The 17,196-nt window shown below is 38.1% G+C and overlaps 1 protein-coding gene across 1 annotated transcript in view; it reads left to right on the forward strand.

Moving 5' to 3' along the window:
* rdgC (retinal degeneration C) overlaps window positions 1–13,515 on the forward strand; it is a 216,045-nt gene extending 202,530 nt beyond the window's left edge. Inside the window, exons 16-18 of the mRNA XM_072301513.1 lie at window positions 2,151–2,314; window positions 8,863–8,950; window positions 11,502–13,515. Coding sequence (XP_072157614.1) covers window positions 2,151–2,314; window positions 8,863–8,950; window positions 11,502–11,731 — 482 coding nt within the window. The 3' untranslated portion in view covers window positions 11,732–13,515. The remainder of the gene's footprint in view (window positions 1–2,150; window positions 2,315–8,862; window positions 8,951–11,501) is intronic.
* The last annotated feature ends 3,681 nt before the right edge of the window (window positions 13,516–17,196 follow it).

A 17,196-nucleotide genomic window follows, 5' to 3' on the forward strand; every position in this document is an offset into this window, starting at 1 on the left:
CAATATCCGAGTCCTGTGATTGCCGACTTACACCGTCGATATGTTTAAAGGGTAGAACAATCGATCACTGGAAAAATAAGTCGCTTGGATCTAGAGTCCAGACTCGTATAATAACGTTGAAAAAAAAGATACCCTTGATTCAATAGGATTTTTCCTTGAATCGAAGAGCCAAGCATCTTGATTTATGCGGAGTTCCGAATGCAAAAATCCGATTGAATCAAGAGTATTTTTTCTTGTCGATGTTTTTAAGAGTCTCGACTCTAGATCCGAGCGACTTTTTTTCTCAGTCGCAAAGCACGCCAAGCCCCTGCTTTTGTTTACGAGGAATCAAAGGCTGAGAAGAAAATTTGGGCGAAAAACGGCGCGCACAAGAATATTATTACTCCGCAATGCCTCACAATTTAACGATGTCATGATGAATTGGATTGCATTTTGCAAAAAGGAACCACTAGCATTGCAATGATGCTAAGATTGTGCAACTTCATCTTTTGCAATAAAATTGCGGAAATCGTGAAAAACTATAAAATTTAGATGGTAATTTTTGTCTTAAATTTACAGTTTTTAGCGAGTAAAATAGAAACTATTAATGGATAATCGGGTTTTTCCTCCAAGACAAAAGAAGTTGCACAATCTTAGCAACATTGCAATGCTAGTGGTTCCTTTTTGCAAAATGCAATCCAATTAGCACTCTGTTTTGCTAATATTTTTGTCCCCTAAGAGGGTCACAGATTCAATTTATGACAACATAATTTGCATTAATTAATCAGCGATTTGGTAGGATTCGACCCTTCTTCCCGCCACACAGTGGATCAAGTCAATCAGAGAGGTTGGGCATGAAATTTTCGACTAAAACTGCAAATTTTTTTGTTTAATTCGTCACATTTTAAATTTCAAGGGGTGCTTCTAAGAGGCAATTTCACGAGGAATCCAATGAACCACTTTTTAAATCTCAAAGTTTTATATGAGCTGAGTGATGAGCTTTTAAAGTTTCCGAATTTTATCCGACTTCTTTATTGATGTGATCCACCGTGCGGCGTGTAATTTTTTACTCGGGTCTGTTCCTAGTTCCGGCGAGAAGCATAACTCTCCTATCGCGAGAGAATATTTTAGGAAAAGCCATCATTCACGGAAAATGATCGAAAGTCGATTTTGAACGGATCAATGTACAAATGGACTTTTGAAAATGCTTACCTATAGAGCTCATGTCAGATCTGTTTGCCAATTCTAACCTCACGAAACCGGAGTGACTCATCCGTCGCTCCTTTGATGTCAGGGCGTACATCTCAATCTCCACGTGAGCCCTTTAAAGCATGGAGTTTTAAGGTCGACGTGGCTCACGGGAAAATTGAGATTTGTCCTTACGTCAAAGAAATGACGATTTTGTCAAATCATGCCTTTGTCGTAGTATACATATTGCCTGAACTGAGGCAGAAAGCTAAAAAATGTGCACAATTTTCGTGTTCGCGCATCTTGTGAAGTTCGAAGTGAATTTCTGACTTTTTAGATGCGCTTATCGTAGTTCTTATGTAATTTTCTCTCTGGAACGGCTGTTCTTTTCAAAAACCCCATCAAAAATTTGAGAAACAAGTTCTAAATTTGATCTGTTTTCTATGAAAGATTTAGAGGAGAATTTATTTGATGTTACACTGAAAAAAAATTCTCGGCGTTTTTACCAAGGTCCGTTGGTACCTTTACTATCCACTTTTTTACCAATTATTGGTAATTTTACCAAGACAGACTGGTGAGCTTACCTAAAAACCGGTATTTTTACCGTTTTTTCAGGTAAGAATACCACTTTTATTGGTAATCAATCCCCGGTAACTTTGCCATTTTATCTCGGTAATTCTACCACAGTCGATAAAAAATATTGGCGTTTTTATCAAGATCCAGTAAAATTACCGAGAAAGTTCAATCTTTTTACCGAGATTTCTCGGTAAAATTACCAATTCCATAAATGGTAATTTTACCAAGAAAAAACTGGGATCAAATAGAACCAAATAGAATTCTTGGTAATTTTACCCTTTTCTTAGTAAATACACGATTTTTTTCTCATAAAGATTTATTTCTCAGTGTAATTTCTTGTTCAGACAGTGCCTAGTGGTCCATTCCTTGAGCTAATACGGCCGGTTCGATGACTTTTTTGCCCTCAGGTCTCATAACAGTGGCCGATTGGTGCCGCGCGATGGACAACACGACCGGACTCAACTTGCCGTGGAGATTGCTCAGGGATAAGTTGGTTACGCTCGACCCTAAGGGTAGCGGAAAAGTCAATTACAAAAGCACATTCCAAGAAGACATTCCGTGGAAACAATGCGTAAGTGACCTTTTCTCACACTCCCATCTCTCAATCGCCTCGGAGCCTAGCTTTTCGCTCCTCCTCCCACCCTCCTCCCCTTACTTGATTTTAACGTCTTATACCCCTCGCGTTGTCAAGTTTCGAATTTTTTTTCAAAATTTTAAACCTACAACAAAGTGACATTTTGGAATGCCTTAAAGACGCCAAATACTATTTTGAGTTTTTTTTCTATTTTTAGGTGACTAAAAAGCATAAGAGTTTCAGTCAATTACTTCCCTTTGTCCTTCACACCGAATTATCAACAACCTGAGCGGTGCTTATTCGAAAACTTAGAATATTCTTTTGCGTATCTCTTTCTGTACATTTAAACAATCAATTTTTTTTTTCTTCTTTTTCATGATAAATTTTATTATGATTTCGTTAGTGATTGTTGATTTAGTGTTGACGCATGATCTGTAAAGAATGCTTTGGTAAATTTTAGCGACTGAGGATGGGCCTAATACCTAAAAAGACCGATGCAAAGAAATTCACTATGTAACACCTTGGCTGTTGCCTTTTTCAACTCATCCAAACCAGACTAAAATATTAAAGTTAAATACTTCCTCTAATTCCTCTCCTTTCTTCTTTGATCCTCTCTGCCTCTCTGTTTCCACAAAATTCTCAGTCTTTTTTGAATGTGAGAAAACGAGTCAAAACTATAATAAAAACCATAACTTCAAAATCACGGATGACTTATAAAACTTTACAACTTAAAAGAGGATTTTTGATAACAGCTATCGAACTTAAAATCTGGATTGGACGGACGCTAAGTATATGGAAATGATAAGTGTTACATTTTTCGTTGAAAAAATAGCAAATAAAGTAAAAGGAAAAAACAAGATGACGTAGGATTGGAGAAATGAAAGAATACAAAAATATAACCTCCGTTCCGTTCCCGATAATTATTCGCGGCTTTGTTCTAGGTGCTGTTTGATTTTTATTCAAAAGTGCTTTCGCGATGCTGAAACGTCTATAGTTTACATGTCAAAGGACGTCCGTAGAATAACTCATTCGGAGTAATGTCACGTCAGGCCAATTATTATAACGAACATTCATAAATATTTCGCCCCGCCGAAGTCGCTTCGCTTTATGCGGAGCGAAAATAATGCTTTCACGAACAGATATAGTTATAAATCTGAATTTCACAGTGAATAGAAATGAATCACCTTTTTTGCTGCAGCCCCTGCCCGCCCAGGATAATGAATGCTATCGAATGTTTCATAGAGGTTGACCTTATTGTAATCGCATTTAAATGGATCGGCGTGCAAATTAAATAATATTTTGTTCGTTTCACGACGGACGGACGGAACCTGCAAGCCGCACGTTGGATCGAGTCAATAGGAGAGGTCGGACATAATTTGGAAACTTTAAACGCTTATAACACCGTTTATACAAAATTTTGAGGTCCTAAAAGTGGTTTCATTGGTTTCCTCGTGAAATTTACTTCGAAATGCACCCCTTGGAATGTGAAATGTGACGAACTTAACATAAAAATTTGCAGTCTCAGTAAAAAATTTCATGTCCGACCTCTATAATTGACTCGATCCACTGTGCGCCGCAGCGGGAGCTCCCAACAACTGCAATTACCTTTTTTGTAAATACAGAGGAACGGATGACGTACTTTTATTGACGTTCCGTCTTTCGTTGACGTCAACTGCAAAATTTGATACGCGATTTGTGTACGTTTTAGCCGCAAGATCATTTTAAAATTCTCAAAAACTTTTGAAGGTGATACCGCTTTTACGTTCAGAGTTCCACAAATATACTTTGGTCTATGAAAAGTTTCTATATTATAATATATTATTTTCTTATTTATTTTCCCATCCCCACCCCCACAAAAGTCCAGATATAATACTTAAACTATTCGAAAGTGAGTTATGTGATTAATAGATTGCAACAACTTTGAAGACATAGAAATTGGATGAATATGTCAAGACGTTTTGCTTTCGATTCGCCAAATTTTAAAATTACGAGCAAGAATTTTATTATAAACTTTTTTCTTATTTTTACAATTAAAACGACGACCATTAAATGAAGTTCAAAGATTATTTTAATGTAATTTGAAATGTAAAAATCTCGGTTGTTCGATTGAAAATCGACTCATTCTTACCCTATGTATTTGAATTGCTGCCTTGACCCATATCACTGTAATTGCCAATAAATTTAGCTGCAGTGTAGTGTTTTATAAACAAAATTTAAAATACTTAATGAAATCATCAGTAGTGATTTTTAACAATTTTTTATCTCCTAAAAATAAAAACATGACTTTTACGTCGTGGCAAAATTTGATACAACAGTTTTGTCGTCGTTTCTTCCGTAACTTTTCTTTCTCTATGACCAAAATTAAAAACCTTTGAATTGAGGGATTTTTGCTCTTGCGTTTGTTGGTCGTGTAATGTTCACAAATGAGGTTTTCCCGCTTCTATGAACGAAGCATACCACAATCGAATGAAACCGAAACCAAACTAGAGGAGCCTCAATTTACAGATAAAGTGCAAAGCCTGATTTCAAATTACATGTTTTATCGACTTTGAATTTTTGACAGGAGAAAATATACAATCAAAATCAAATGTAGTTTTATCAAATTTGGTCCTAAGTCCTTTTTTCCGTATTGTGACTTGTGTGGCCAAATAATGTGTTCCTTCCGATTGAATTCAGTACGTATTAGACTTATTGCTAGTTCCTTGACACAATTTATTCTCACACTGTTAGACTCTTTTCTTCTACTGTTTCACATCGAACTATTCGGCGTTTTCGTATAAAATCAAGTAGAACCAATTCCAATGTGGCGCACTTCAAGGTGTAAAGATACCTATAAGTAAGTTCAAATTATGGGTCTCCCAAGAAACTTATTGACAGTTTCTTGCTGCTCATAACGCAATTCGATTTGCGCATTCCATATCATGTCCCACAAACAAGTCTCCGTGATACCACTATTCGAACTCCGGTGTGTTGCGGAGTATCATCATTATTTGAAGGCGCCTTGAAAAACGGAAGAAAGAAACATGCGAATACTGATACCATACGATTACGTCACGGTTGCTGTGTCACGTAAAAATTGAACATCTCCTGTCGGAGAAAAATTAAGCTCACGTTTACGAGACGCAATATTAGCACTAAGTTTTGACACAATATATCCAACCCAAGATCTCAAATTATTTAATTCCAGGCATTTCATGCCGAAAGAAAAAAATCGCACTTCTGTCTTATAATTCTCTCTGAAAGAGATTCAGTCAAAAGGCATTTGTCAAAAGAACCATAAAATCAGGCAAATAAAAAGGGCACAGCCCTTAAAAAAAACGTCAATACAAGAGAAAAAATATTAAAAAATTATAAGAATTTTTACACCAAAAATGGTTCAGAAGATTTAAATTAAAAGTCAACACTTACTCCTGAAAAATATCGAAGGTGAAACTTAAAAACGAGTTTATTGGTGTGTGACTCCGAAGACTTCCTGTCATAATTAATGCTTTAAATGGCAAAGGAAGTACAAATACTCAACGTCATTTCTTGAAAACTTTCCTCAGTTTTCCTCTCTCGGTGAAGAATATTCTTCGCAAATTTCAAACAATACTATTGGTTCTTTCATCTTCGATGAAATAAGACGAGAGCGGAGATTTTGAAACACCGCAAAAAAGATACGCGCTTTTACAGTTACCCGTCGACAAAGGATTTAAAACGCTCCATGGAAAAGATACCAATATCATACGGAGAACCTCCCATTTCTCCCTAGAACAATCCAAAAATACAACGTACTCTTATCCCCGTATCCCGGAAAGAAACAAATGACCTGAAAACACGTCGTATAATAAAAAACGAGAATACACCCTCCGCCAACGATGCAACGCCCTTAAACTTTTTGGGCTTCCACCGCCCCGAATGATACTATCCCCAGTGGCGTGGCGTGCTTTGCAATAGATCGATTGACCTGTCATTGAAACCTATGGAAAAATATCGGTAAACAGAGTGTTCGCAACGAACACCTTAATAATCGATTCTTCACCACAGCTTCAAATGGGGAAATATCGATAGCCGATCACTCACGCGTTTACTCGAGCATGTACACGAATTTTTCCTCCAACCTCTCTTGACTCCTTACACCCCTTTTATTCGTAAAAACGGGAATTTATCACGAAAAAAGGCAACGCCGCAGGCCCCGCTTCACGCCTCGTAACGGATTTTATGAGCCCTATACAAATCGGCAACGACAACCATGTTGTCAAATTTCTCATTATATGACCCAATTTCCTATTTGCTCGCGCAAGAGGATTTCGAGTATTGTTCATGGTCCGTCACCGCCGAATGGCTACATTATCCGAATCGGTCGATCTTCAAACCGCACACGTGTTCCATCCGATGGACCCTAAAATGCACGCATTCTAATGGAGTTCAGGGCTCATCAAAAAGTGGGGTTGCTTGGTTTTAACCTCGTCGGATTCGGTCTTCCTCCGATGATATCAATGATAAGCTTCATGACGCCACCCACTTTTATCTCCTTTTCCCTTTACGTCTTCGGTGATTTCTGCCTAGCGGAGACGGCCGAAAAGTTGCGACCTAAAAACAACCGGAAAGAAACGTAAAAGTTACCGGGATCAAGTTGATTCGAGGCCATAATCTTAAGAGTCGTTGTTTTTGAGCTGGGATAGTTTTAGCTTGATTTTACGCATAGACGAGGATTCGTTTGGGATATGTGACGGTTTGGTGTTGATATTGGACTATATATTTTGCGATAGAAAACTGATATTTCTCGTTAATTATTGTAACAACGCGCGTGTAATTAGTTTTCATATGCAGATAGGTGCTTTAATGGGTGAGTCAGAAATAGTAAACGTGCTTTGTGCAGCGAATGAAGGATCTCGCCTATAATGTAGGAGAAAAAAGTAAAATTAAATAGATTTCTATTTTGATTGAATAAAAAAGGAATATAAGAAATTGGATGAAAAATTGGATAAATTTGGATAAATAAATTGGATGCTGCTTGATATAAAAAATGTAAGACAATTGATTAATTTTTTTTTTTTCCAGTTTGAAACGCTTTGGAATTGAATTTAGTTGAAAAATACTAGCGTATTTTGATCCATTTCTTAGAATTTTTCTTGGCCGTGGAATATAAAAGTCGTATCAGAAAAATGTGTAACTAAAAATTGAAGTAATTACACGACTTTATATTCAAATAGACACCACATAAACGTCCATAAAAAAGTACCAATTGAAACGATGAATGGAAGTAAGACTCGGCTCTTTCCCTGAAAATAATTTAAAAAATTGCCTGAGTTAGAAATACAGTGCTTCCTCTTTGTAAAGACTATCGTTATAATGAGAATCTCTCTGTAACGGGGAAATCGGTCGGTCCCTTGAACTTCCTATATTAAATACCTGTTATCGTTATAACGAGAATCTCTCTATATCGAGGAATTCGGCCGGTCCCTTTAGTTCTAGTTATAGAGAGAAAGTACTGCATTCCAATTTCGAAAAAGTACCCTGAAAATATGAAAACATCCCTCAAAATTTGATTTTCGTGAAACATCGTTATCTGATCTTTATCTTACTGTAAAATCTGGCAAACGGTAGCACAAGGGCCGATTTTTGTTGGTTCCACCGTACTTAAATATATGTCGCAGGCAATGAGCAATCGCCGGCAAATTGCAATCTATTCGTGGTGAATCAACAAATTAAAAAAATTTAAAGTGAAAAAAGTAAAAACGAGATAGGAAGTAGTGATTACTATGCTTTGAATTCAAACATACGTCATCCCCTTCTTCTTGAATGCATGGTACCAGCTAGCACACTCGCGAGTTCGTGAAATGTAATCAATAATCTACGTTGGGTTTGGTTTGGTTAAGCAACTAAACTAACGCTGCGGCAAAGCTGAGAGTATCGCTGGATTTGAAGGCGTTCCAAGCTGAGGTCGTGCCTTGCATCTCTTTGCTAAAGAAACCTTTACTACATCGATGTCACTTAATTGCAATTTGACGAATTGACAAGTACGGAGCTTGCAAATTGCCGGCGATTGCTAATTGCCTGCGACATATACTTAGGACGAGTCTCGACACTCGACTGCTCTCATTGGAGGATCCAGCAAATTGGCGACATTGTCTTTTCTCCATTTAAACCTATGGAAATGTATCGATTTTCGGAGGGGCCAGGAGCTCTTACAAGAATCGATTATTTGGCATATGTTTAAATGGAGGAAATCCATTGTTGCCGAATTGCTGCATTCGCCTCTGACTGCACTTAAGTTCGGCTTAGCGCATCTGATTGGGGTGGTGCGGTTTGGACTCGTCGGAGGATGTTGCACCTCCATGTGAAAGAGACGAAAAAATTTGGCCCCTGATAGTTAAATTATGCTTTTGCATCGCGTCGATATGTTGATAGGTTGGTAAGTATGTCGGTTAGTGCTTGTAAGTATAATGAGCACAAGGGAGGAAAAAAAAAAACACTCGACACGATATGATTGGTAGGCGCATTTATTCCATTGTGCCGCTCTTGTTTTCCATTCATACATATTTCTTCCTCTATCTTTACAGGATGGGTCTCTGACTGTAGTAGAGACGTTGTACGGCAACAAATCGAGTTTGGAGGCAATCTTCAGAATTATAGACAAAGATAATTCAGGTAATCTCGTCGCTTTTATTACGCTTTTATCGCCTGTTTTATCTCCCGTTCATGGCAGGGTAAAAAATTTATGACTTCAAATTCTTTGTCCTCCAGGGTGATATTCCATAGCCTTTCACGATCACATATCATGCTGGAGCTTTTCTTGTTTTAATTGTGTGGCACTACTGGCCTTTTTGAATTTTTACGTCTTCTTGATCCGAAGAGAACGCGCAGAAACTGGCGCCTGATCGGGCTAAGTCTGGCAAATCGCCAGTGGATTTCATGTAGGTACTACCCAGACGACGAAACAATGGACCGAGTCGATAGGAAAGGTCGAACCAAATTTGGAAACTTTCAGCGCTTATAACTCCGTTTATAAAAAAAAACTTTGAAGTTTCGAAAGTGATTCCATTGGTGTTCTCGTAAACTTTTTTACCAGGAGCATCCCTCAAAATTTAAAATGTGCCGAATTAAACATCAAAATTGGGAGTCTTAGTAAACTATGTCTATGTCCGACCTATCTCTGATTGACTCGATCCACAGTACAAAAAGGGAAGAGGAATACTGTTACGAATGGAGTTTTGAATGAAAAGAGACAACGGATTCAAACGCAAGATCTCTATCAAGAGTTGATTAATTCAACGCCTCGTGTGTCAAAAAGCTCATGATAGTGAAAAGAAAATTCTCGGAAACTATAATTATTTTTGCTTGCAATATTGTGTCATCCTCAATTTTACTGTAAAGAAAAACAATCAATAGTGGCACGCATTTTCTTGATGTGGGAATAGCCTTCCTATTCAAAAGATTTCATACCGACTCATTGTCCACTCTGGCGGGACATTGGCCAACAGATCAAAGAACCGCATGGTCGTCGAGACCGAAGTAGCTATCTCCCCAACCTTTCCAGAGGACGCTCTCGCTTCTCTTTTAAGCGCCCGCATTCGACGAAAGAACGTCCAAAAAAGTGAAAAGATTTTCATACCCGACTCTCATTTGTCCAATTTCCCTCTGGCCGGGAAAAATTGGACGAACAAGACAAATAAGAAAACCGCCATTTATTTCCATCCCCAGGCCGAGACTGAAACGAAACGGAACAAATGGAACAGAGCGTTTCGTTACTTTTGGATAGTCTATGATAAAGGAGCATACCTTCGATTCACTTACCTTACCCTACTAACAGATCAAGACCTAAAATTTATGGTTTTAAAAAATTGTAGCATGACAAATGAACTTACTTAAGTTACTCCTTTCTATTCGCTATTTTGTAATTGATCAATTAAATCTCAAGGCATATGCGACATCGTTTCTACCTAATCGCAGTCCACTTCATGTGCGAGTTGCTCAAAAAATTATGTGAACGTATGAAAACGCCAGGGGGGAGTGTTTGGCTACGTTTACATACGTCGTATAAAATTGATTTCGCGAGAAAGCTCAAGTGATCATTCCAAACTACTCCTTGCCGTGTGTTAAGCATTTCAACGGTTAGGAACTGTTGCCGCAAAAGCGTGACTACCCGCCAGTGTGCGCCGCGCCGCACCGAGGCACGAAACGCGCATTGGCGCCTACAAACCTAACAGGGATACTTCACGCATTGCGCAATGCGTGAAGTATCCCGTTAGGTTTGTAGGCGCTGGTGCGCGTTTAGCGCAACTAACACGCCGCTCCGCTCTGTGTTGGGCTTTAATATTTAAATTCACGGAGTCAGCGCTTTTTCAACTCATAATTTTTGACATGTTTGCACACTCTGCATGGTTTATTCTCATTTGAATTCATGAAAAAAAAGATGTATTAAAGGAAAATAGAAGCGTGTTTCGTAAATATTAAATTTTTTCGTGTCAAATTTAATGATTTCCAAAGCACTTTAATTTTGTCTTTTATATATTGTACTTTTATTGTGCCGCAGCGTGGTGTACGCGCAACCAAACGCTCAAAATTGGACGTATTTGACCCTAAAAGATCGATGTACAAATGGGTTATAACCAAGGATTGCGTGCTTCTTGGTTTTTTTCTCTTTTATTCATTTTGTATAGTTCCTTTCAACCCAAGTACGACTCATTGAGATTAATATCGATGTCATCGCTAGGAAAAATTTTACAAATATTTGCCACGTTTTAAAAATATACATGTTTTTAAAATGGAGTAATATCTTCATTATAAAAAAAAAAAAAAAAAAAAAAAAAGAAAATCATAATAGTACTTCCTTCTCTCTCAATTTTCTCATTTTGATATTGTCGATATAATTGTACATATGGACTAAAATATAACGCTTAGACCAAGTCACTGTTGTTTATTCTTCGCGTGGACGTAAACTATTGCGGAAAAAACAGGTGCGCGGACAAAAAATCGTTGACGGAATGTCCTGAAACCAAAAAAGTGTACATCAGGCTGGAAACTGACCTAGTGTGCCTGGGACGTTCAGGTTGTTGTAACTGCTCTATCTAGCCTTTTGATTTTACAATTCATTCATTTTAAAGATCAGATTTAGGTTCTTAATTTCAGAATATCATGATGTTTTAATCTTCTTGCAAAATTATTGCGCGTAATAATAGTTGTTCGATTTTGTTTACAGGTTTCATCTCTCTCGAAGAATTTGAAGAGGCTTGCTCACTGCTCGGGGAGCACCTGAACAGCCCACAGAACGAAGTGATGGATATGTGCAAAAGCATGGATATCAATAAAGATGGTCTTGTTGACCTGAACGAATTTCTAGAAACTTTCCGATTAGTTCAAAAAGCCAAAAATTATTTAGGTGGCGAGTCAGATGTAGAGGAAGATCATAATGTGAAAGAAATGACATGATTTTGTAAATAAAATATACTTATAGGCGAGTTCTTCTTTGTTGAGCCGAAACATTTTGACGCGAGACAACATGAAAAATTAATAGTTCTTATACTCTTCAAATTATTTTTCCGATGAGTCATCGGTAACTTAATCAATGATGCCTGCGGCCCGATGACCATTGATCTCATCGATGATTGGACTGTTGAAACTGCTGATGACCCGCTAATTTAAATCTTACGTTTCAAGAAAGAGTTTTTCCGAATTGACCACTGACAAGGTGCGGACTCAAAGCATTCTGATACATGTTTCCATAAATAAATTTCACTTAAAACACGATTCCCACAACAAAGATTGCTGATATCAACCTTTAGCTAAGAGTAATTTAACATGAAAAAAGTAAAGGTCTACGTGATGCGCAACAAACGCAACTACAACGATCTCTGTGGGTAAGTTAATAACGCAACCTCAAACTTGGTGCTTAAGCTCAGCTGTCGCACGTTTTAACACTTTTAACATGTTTAGTCCCATCCTGTACCATCCTGTACTGCAGTACAGGATGGTGATGGAAAATTGCTTTATTAAGACGCCTGCCAAAACCGTTGTAGGTAGTGCGTGGTTTTTTTTTTTTTTTAATAGACTTTGGTTTTTCTTGTACTTAAGCAGAGCAAAATTCCCGTAATCAAAGTAAACTAAAAACGTCAATATCGTGACCAGGAGTTGATTTCAGTAATTTTCATCACGCGAATCATTTTCTACGTGAAATTCTAAAGCTGGAAATATCTATAAGAATGCTTAAATTCACACGCTTGTGTAGTAGTCCTTCAACTAGTAATAAAAATCTCAAAGTGCGACTGAACCTATGAATTTGTCAAAAAACACGCATTCCGACGTGCTGAGGAAGAACGCCGTATGAACATTCAAAAGTTGCCAAATTTCCTCCGATAAAATGTTTATTTTTTAGGAGAGTTACGAATATTTATCCTGACATTTTCATACACTTCAGATCAAATCACAAACATAATTAACTGAGAAATTGGAGGAAAAATATTCACAATTACTCCTGAAAATGAGGCAATTTGCTGAAGGCAATTTGGCAAAACCTGACGGCCAATGCGGTGTTTCTCCATATCGACGGTGAAACTACCAAACCACGTATCTCGGTTTGCGACGTCGCAGACTTCCTGCCATACTTTATTTTTTAAATGAAAAACTACTTAACGTCTAGTCTTGAAAATTTCTGTGATTTTTCCTCTTTGTGCGGAGAAAATTCTGTGAAAATTTCAAAGAATGATATTGATTTGGTCGACTTCAAAAAAATAAAATGCGAACGTAGATTTTGAAACACCGCAAACGAGATACGTGGTTTGGTAGTTTCACCGTCGATATGGTCCAGTTACACGATCAAATTAAGCCATCAAATTGAAGCTCTGATTGGTGGAAAAAGACCTGAGATGAGGATGCGACCAATGAAGGGCCCAATTGATGGCTCAATTTGATCGTGTAACTAGACTTTTAGCGCGGCAGCATTGGTGTCAAATCAAAAGGTCGCAAAAACTCGCGGGAGGAATTACTAATCGAGACATAAAAAAAATAAGTCCTTCATCAAAAAGGGCAGGAATATAATATAACGAGAGGGGGGGGAGTTGAAGGGAGGGAGGCGAAGTGTATTATAAGCAGGTTCTATCAACCTTTTGACAGAATGTCTGAATTTCGAATAAAACTCTTTTATCAATGTAAAAAATTCTTTGTTGAGAAATTAAAATAATGTACTTAAAAATAAAGTTTATTAAAATGATGTTTCAACCGAATATGATGTTCACTTCTTTCCATTCATTTACAACACTCAACGAGAAGGGTATAGGTATGAGACAGTGAAGTGGGCTGCATCAGGCAACACTGCCGCACTGAGGAAGTACGCTGTATGAACCTTCGCACGTTGCCAAATTTCTTTTTGTAAAATACGAATTTTCAGGAAAACTTGTGAAAATCATTCCGCCCAATGTTCCAGAGAATTTTCTTCGCAGTATGACCTAAATGATCAGAAAATTTCAAGTAGAAATATTGATTATTTATTTCAAAAATCAATATTTGAAGAAAAGAAATTTGGCAACTCTCGGATGTACATACGGTGTTTTCCCTTAGCACGGCAGAATTTGGGGGACTTTTATTTCTGACTCATTGTTAAAATCACCTATTCAACCTTTGGCGTGCGGCAAAAATGACATTTCTAGATTTGACCAGAAATGAAAGGTTTTTATTCAAGAATGCAGTCCAAGCAATATCTTAAATTGCGTGATCAATAAATCGCGGATTTCTGCAATCGCTTCACTTGATGCGAATTATGCCAAGAAATTTCATAAGAGGGTTATAGAGTTAGTATTTCTCATAGGGGGTAGAACTGGAAATATGCAAGAACTCTACTTAGTTCTGTTTTCCCCGAGGAACCATATCAAATTAGCCATATAAGCTTGAGTTCATTAAATCGACGCATACTTCAGAGGCACCTAATAAAATAAGGATCATATAAGGCAGTAAAAGAAGAGAGCATTAAGATATAATGGATTTATTATCAAACTATTAAAAATCTCGAGGTCCAAAGTAGAAAATCACAAATCTCTATAGCGATGTGTCAAAATTTCCGCTCATAATTTAATTTTTCTGAGATAAAGGGGCCAATTTTATGGCTTAAAATGTATAGAGAATTTTCTGACAATAGAGGAAAAAAATCAGGGACGTTTTCAAGAAATTATGTCGACTAATTTTTTAAAGCAAAAAATAAAATATGACGGGAAGTCTGGAACATCGCAAACGGAGGTAAGGGTTTTCTCACTTTGGCCATCAATGTATTCAATACTAAACGCTACAGGGAAAATGCCGTGCGGGTATTTGGATGTTTTCAAATTTTTCCAATATTATTATTATTACTCTATATAAAGCTGCTGTTCCCACTCACTCTGCCCCCCCTAGATAAAAATTGGCCGAAGCGATTTCCTTTAAAATTGGTACACGTTTAGCTATTGTAACGAGGAGTTGATTAAAATTATTCCCGTTCAAATCCGCTGCTTAGGACGCCCGCAAGAGCGAAAAGTTATTTCTCCATATAGCATTACATTGGAGATACGCGGTTGTTTACGCGCCTCGCGCCGAACAGGTTCAATCCTGTTGCGTGACGTCACTGCCTTATAGACGAAATATAAGGTTTTAGGCGGTATTTTTCATCGGATTTTTGTGGAAATTGGTTAGCGGGGGTATTTTTCAACGGGGATCTCGAATTTTTGGTCGGATTTTCAAAATCTCAACCCCCCCTAGATAAAAATTGGCCGAAGCGATTTCCTTTAAAATTGGTACACGCTTATACGCGAATACGATCTGTTCGAATGCCATTACGGCACGGCGGCCATTGGTTATGTTATTGTTATCACAGGTGTTCAGTGTCAAGTGTCAATTATTGTCAAAAAAACGTGTGAATTGTAATCGTTTTAAAGTTATTAATTCTCTTTCTCTGTAGTTCATATGTTGCTAAATGTGATTTAGTCCTAAATAATCATAGTTCAAGCACTTGAAGCTTCACCGGACCCCAATCGTCTTTGAGGAAACAGCTGATACAGACTACACACCTAGAGCCCCTTTACCTATACTGTTGCTATGCCTTGACTAAGCCTTTGTTTTCTCTTACTTATTTTCATCATCATCATGTACCTTTATACCATCATGAATTCTGAGTGGAAATTTTCGGAAGTGCGTGGTTTACCTATTCTTCGGAAAAAGTTGATGGTGTAGCCACATCCAAACATCCGCGTCTCCTCAACTAGTTATTATTACTCTATATAAAGCTGCTGTTCCCACTCACTCTGCCCCCCCTAGATAAAAATTGGCCGAAGCGATTTCCTTTAAAATTGGTACACGCTTAGCTATTGTAATGAGGAGTTGATTAAAATTATTCCCACTCAAATCCGCTGCCTCGGATGCCCGCAAGAGCGAAAAGTTATTTCTCCATATAGTATTACATTGGAGATACGCGGTTGTTTACGCGCATCGCGCCGAACAGGTTCAATCCTGTTGCGTGACGTCACTGCCTTACAGACGAAATATAAGGTTTTAGGAGGTATTTTTCAACGGATTTTCGTGAAACTCGGAATCCGGGGGTACTTTTCGACGGGAAACTCGAATTTTTGGTCAGATTTTCAAAATTTCAAAATCCAAGATGGCGGCCGTGGCCTAAAATGCTAAGTCGGCTCCTGTTTGATCGATTTTCGTGAAACTCGGTATCCGGGGGTATGTTTCGACGGGAAACTCGAATTTTTCGTCAGATTTTCAAAATTTCAAAATCCAAGATGGCGGCCGTGGCCTAAAATGCTAAGTCGGCTCCTGTTCGATCGATTTTCGTGAAACTCGGTATCTGGGGGTACTTTTCGACGGGGATCTCGAATTTTTGGTCAGATTTTCAAAATTTCAAAATCCAAGATGGCGGCCGTGGCCTAAAATGCTAAGTCGGCTCCTGTTATATCGATTTTCGTGAAACTCGGTATCCAGGAGTATTTTTCGACGGGGATCTCGAATTTTTGGTCAGATTTTCAAAATTTCCAAATCCAAAAGATGGCGGCCGTGGCCTAAAATGCTAAGTCGGCTCCTGTTATATCGATTTTCGTGAAACTCGGTATCCAGGGGTATTTTTTGACGAGAAACTCGAATTTTTGGTCAGATTTTCAAAATTTCCAAATCCAAGATGGCGGCCGTGGCCTAAAATGCTAAGTCGGCTCCTGTTATATCGATTTTCGTGAAACTCGGTATCCAGGGGTATTTTTCGACGAGAAACTCGAATTTTTGGTTAGATTTTCAAAATTTCAAAATCCAAGATGGCGGCCGTGGCCTAAAATGCTATATCGCTTCCTGATATCGATCGATTTTTATGAAATTCGGTATTAGGAGGTGTATTTCGACGGAAAACTCGCATTTTTGGTCAGATTTTCAACATTTCCAAATCCAAGATGGCGGCCCTGCACGAAGACGCGGTCCGGACTCCTAGAACATCAATTTCTGCAAAAATTGGTGAAAAAGAAGATTAAGACATAGATGTTGTCTCCTCATTAATGTTAAAAACTGTGCGGGGCGGTGGCGACTCGCGGAGCGAGTCGCAAGTTCGTCGCGAAGCGTAGAACTGGGGTCCAGGGGCACTCCCCGGCTAGACGTGTCAGCTCGCAAAGCGAGCTAATCACGACTAGTATTAATATAAGAATATTCTTAAAAACTTATTAATTTTTTCTCCTATAAGTAATTATCGACGGTGTAAGTCGGCAATCACATAATTCGGTTTGCGACGTCGCAGACTTCCTGTCATACTTTATTTTTGAACGGAAAACTACTCAACAACAATTCTTTAAAATTGCCGTGATTTTTCTATTCTGTGCGAAGAAAATTCTGCAAAAACTTCAAGGAACGATGCCGTTCTGTTCTCCTTTAAAAAAATAACATGGAGGCGGAGA

Source organism: Bemisia tabaci, chromosome 6 (genome assembly GCF_918797505.1).
Source record: "Bemisia tabaci chromosome 6, PGI_BMITA_v3".
In the NCBI taxonomy this organism is placed as follows: Eukaryota; Metazoa; Arthropoda; class Insecta; order Hemiptera; family Aleyrodidae; genus Bemisia; species Bemisia tabaci.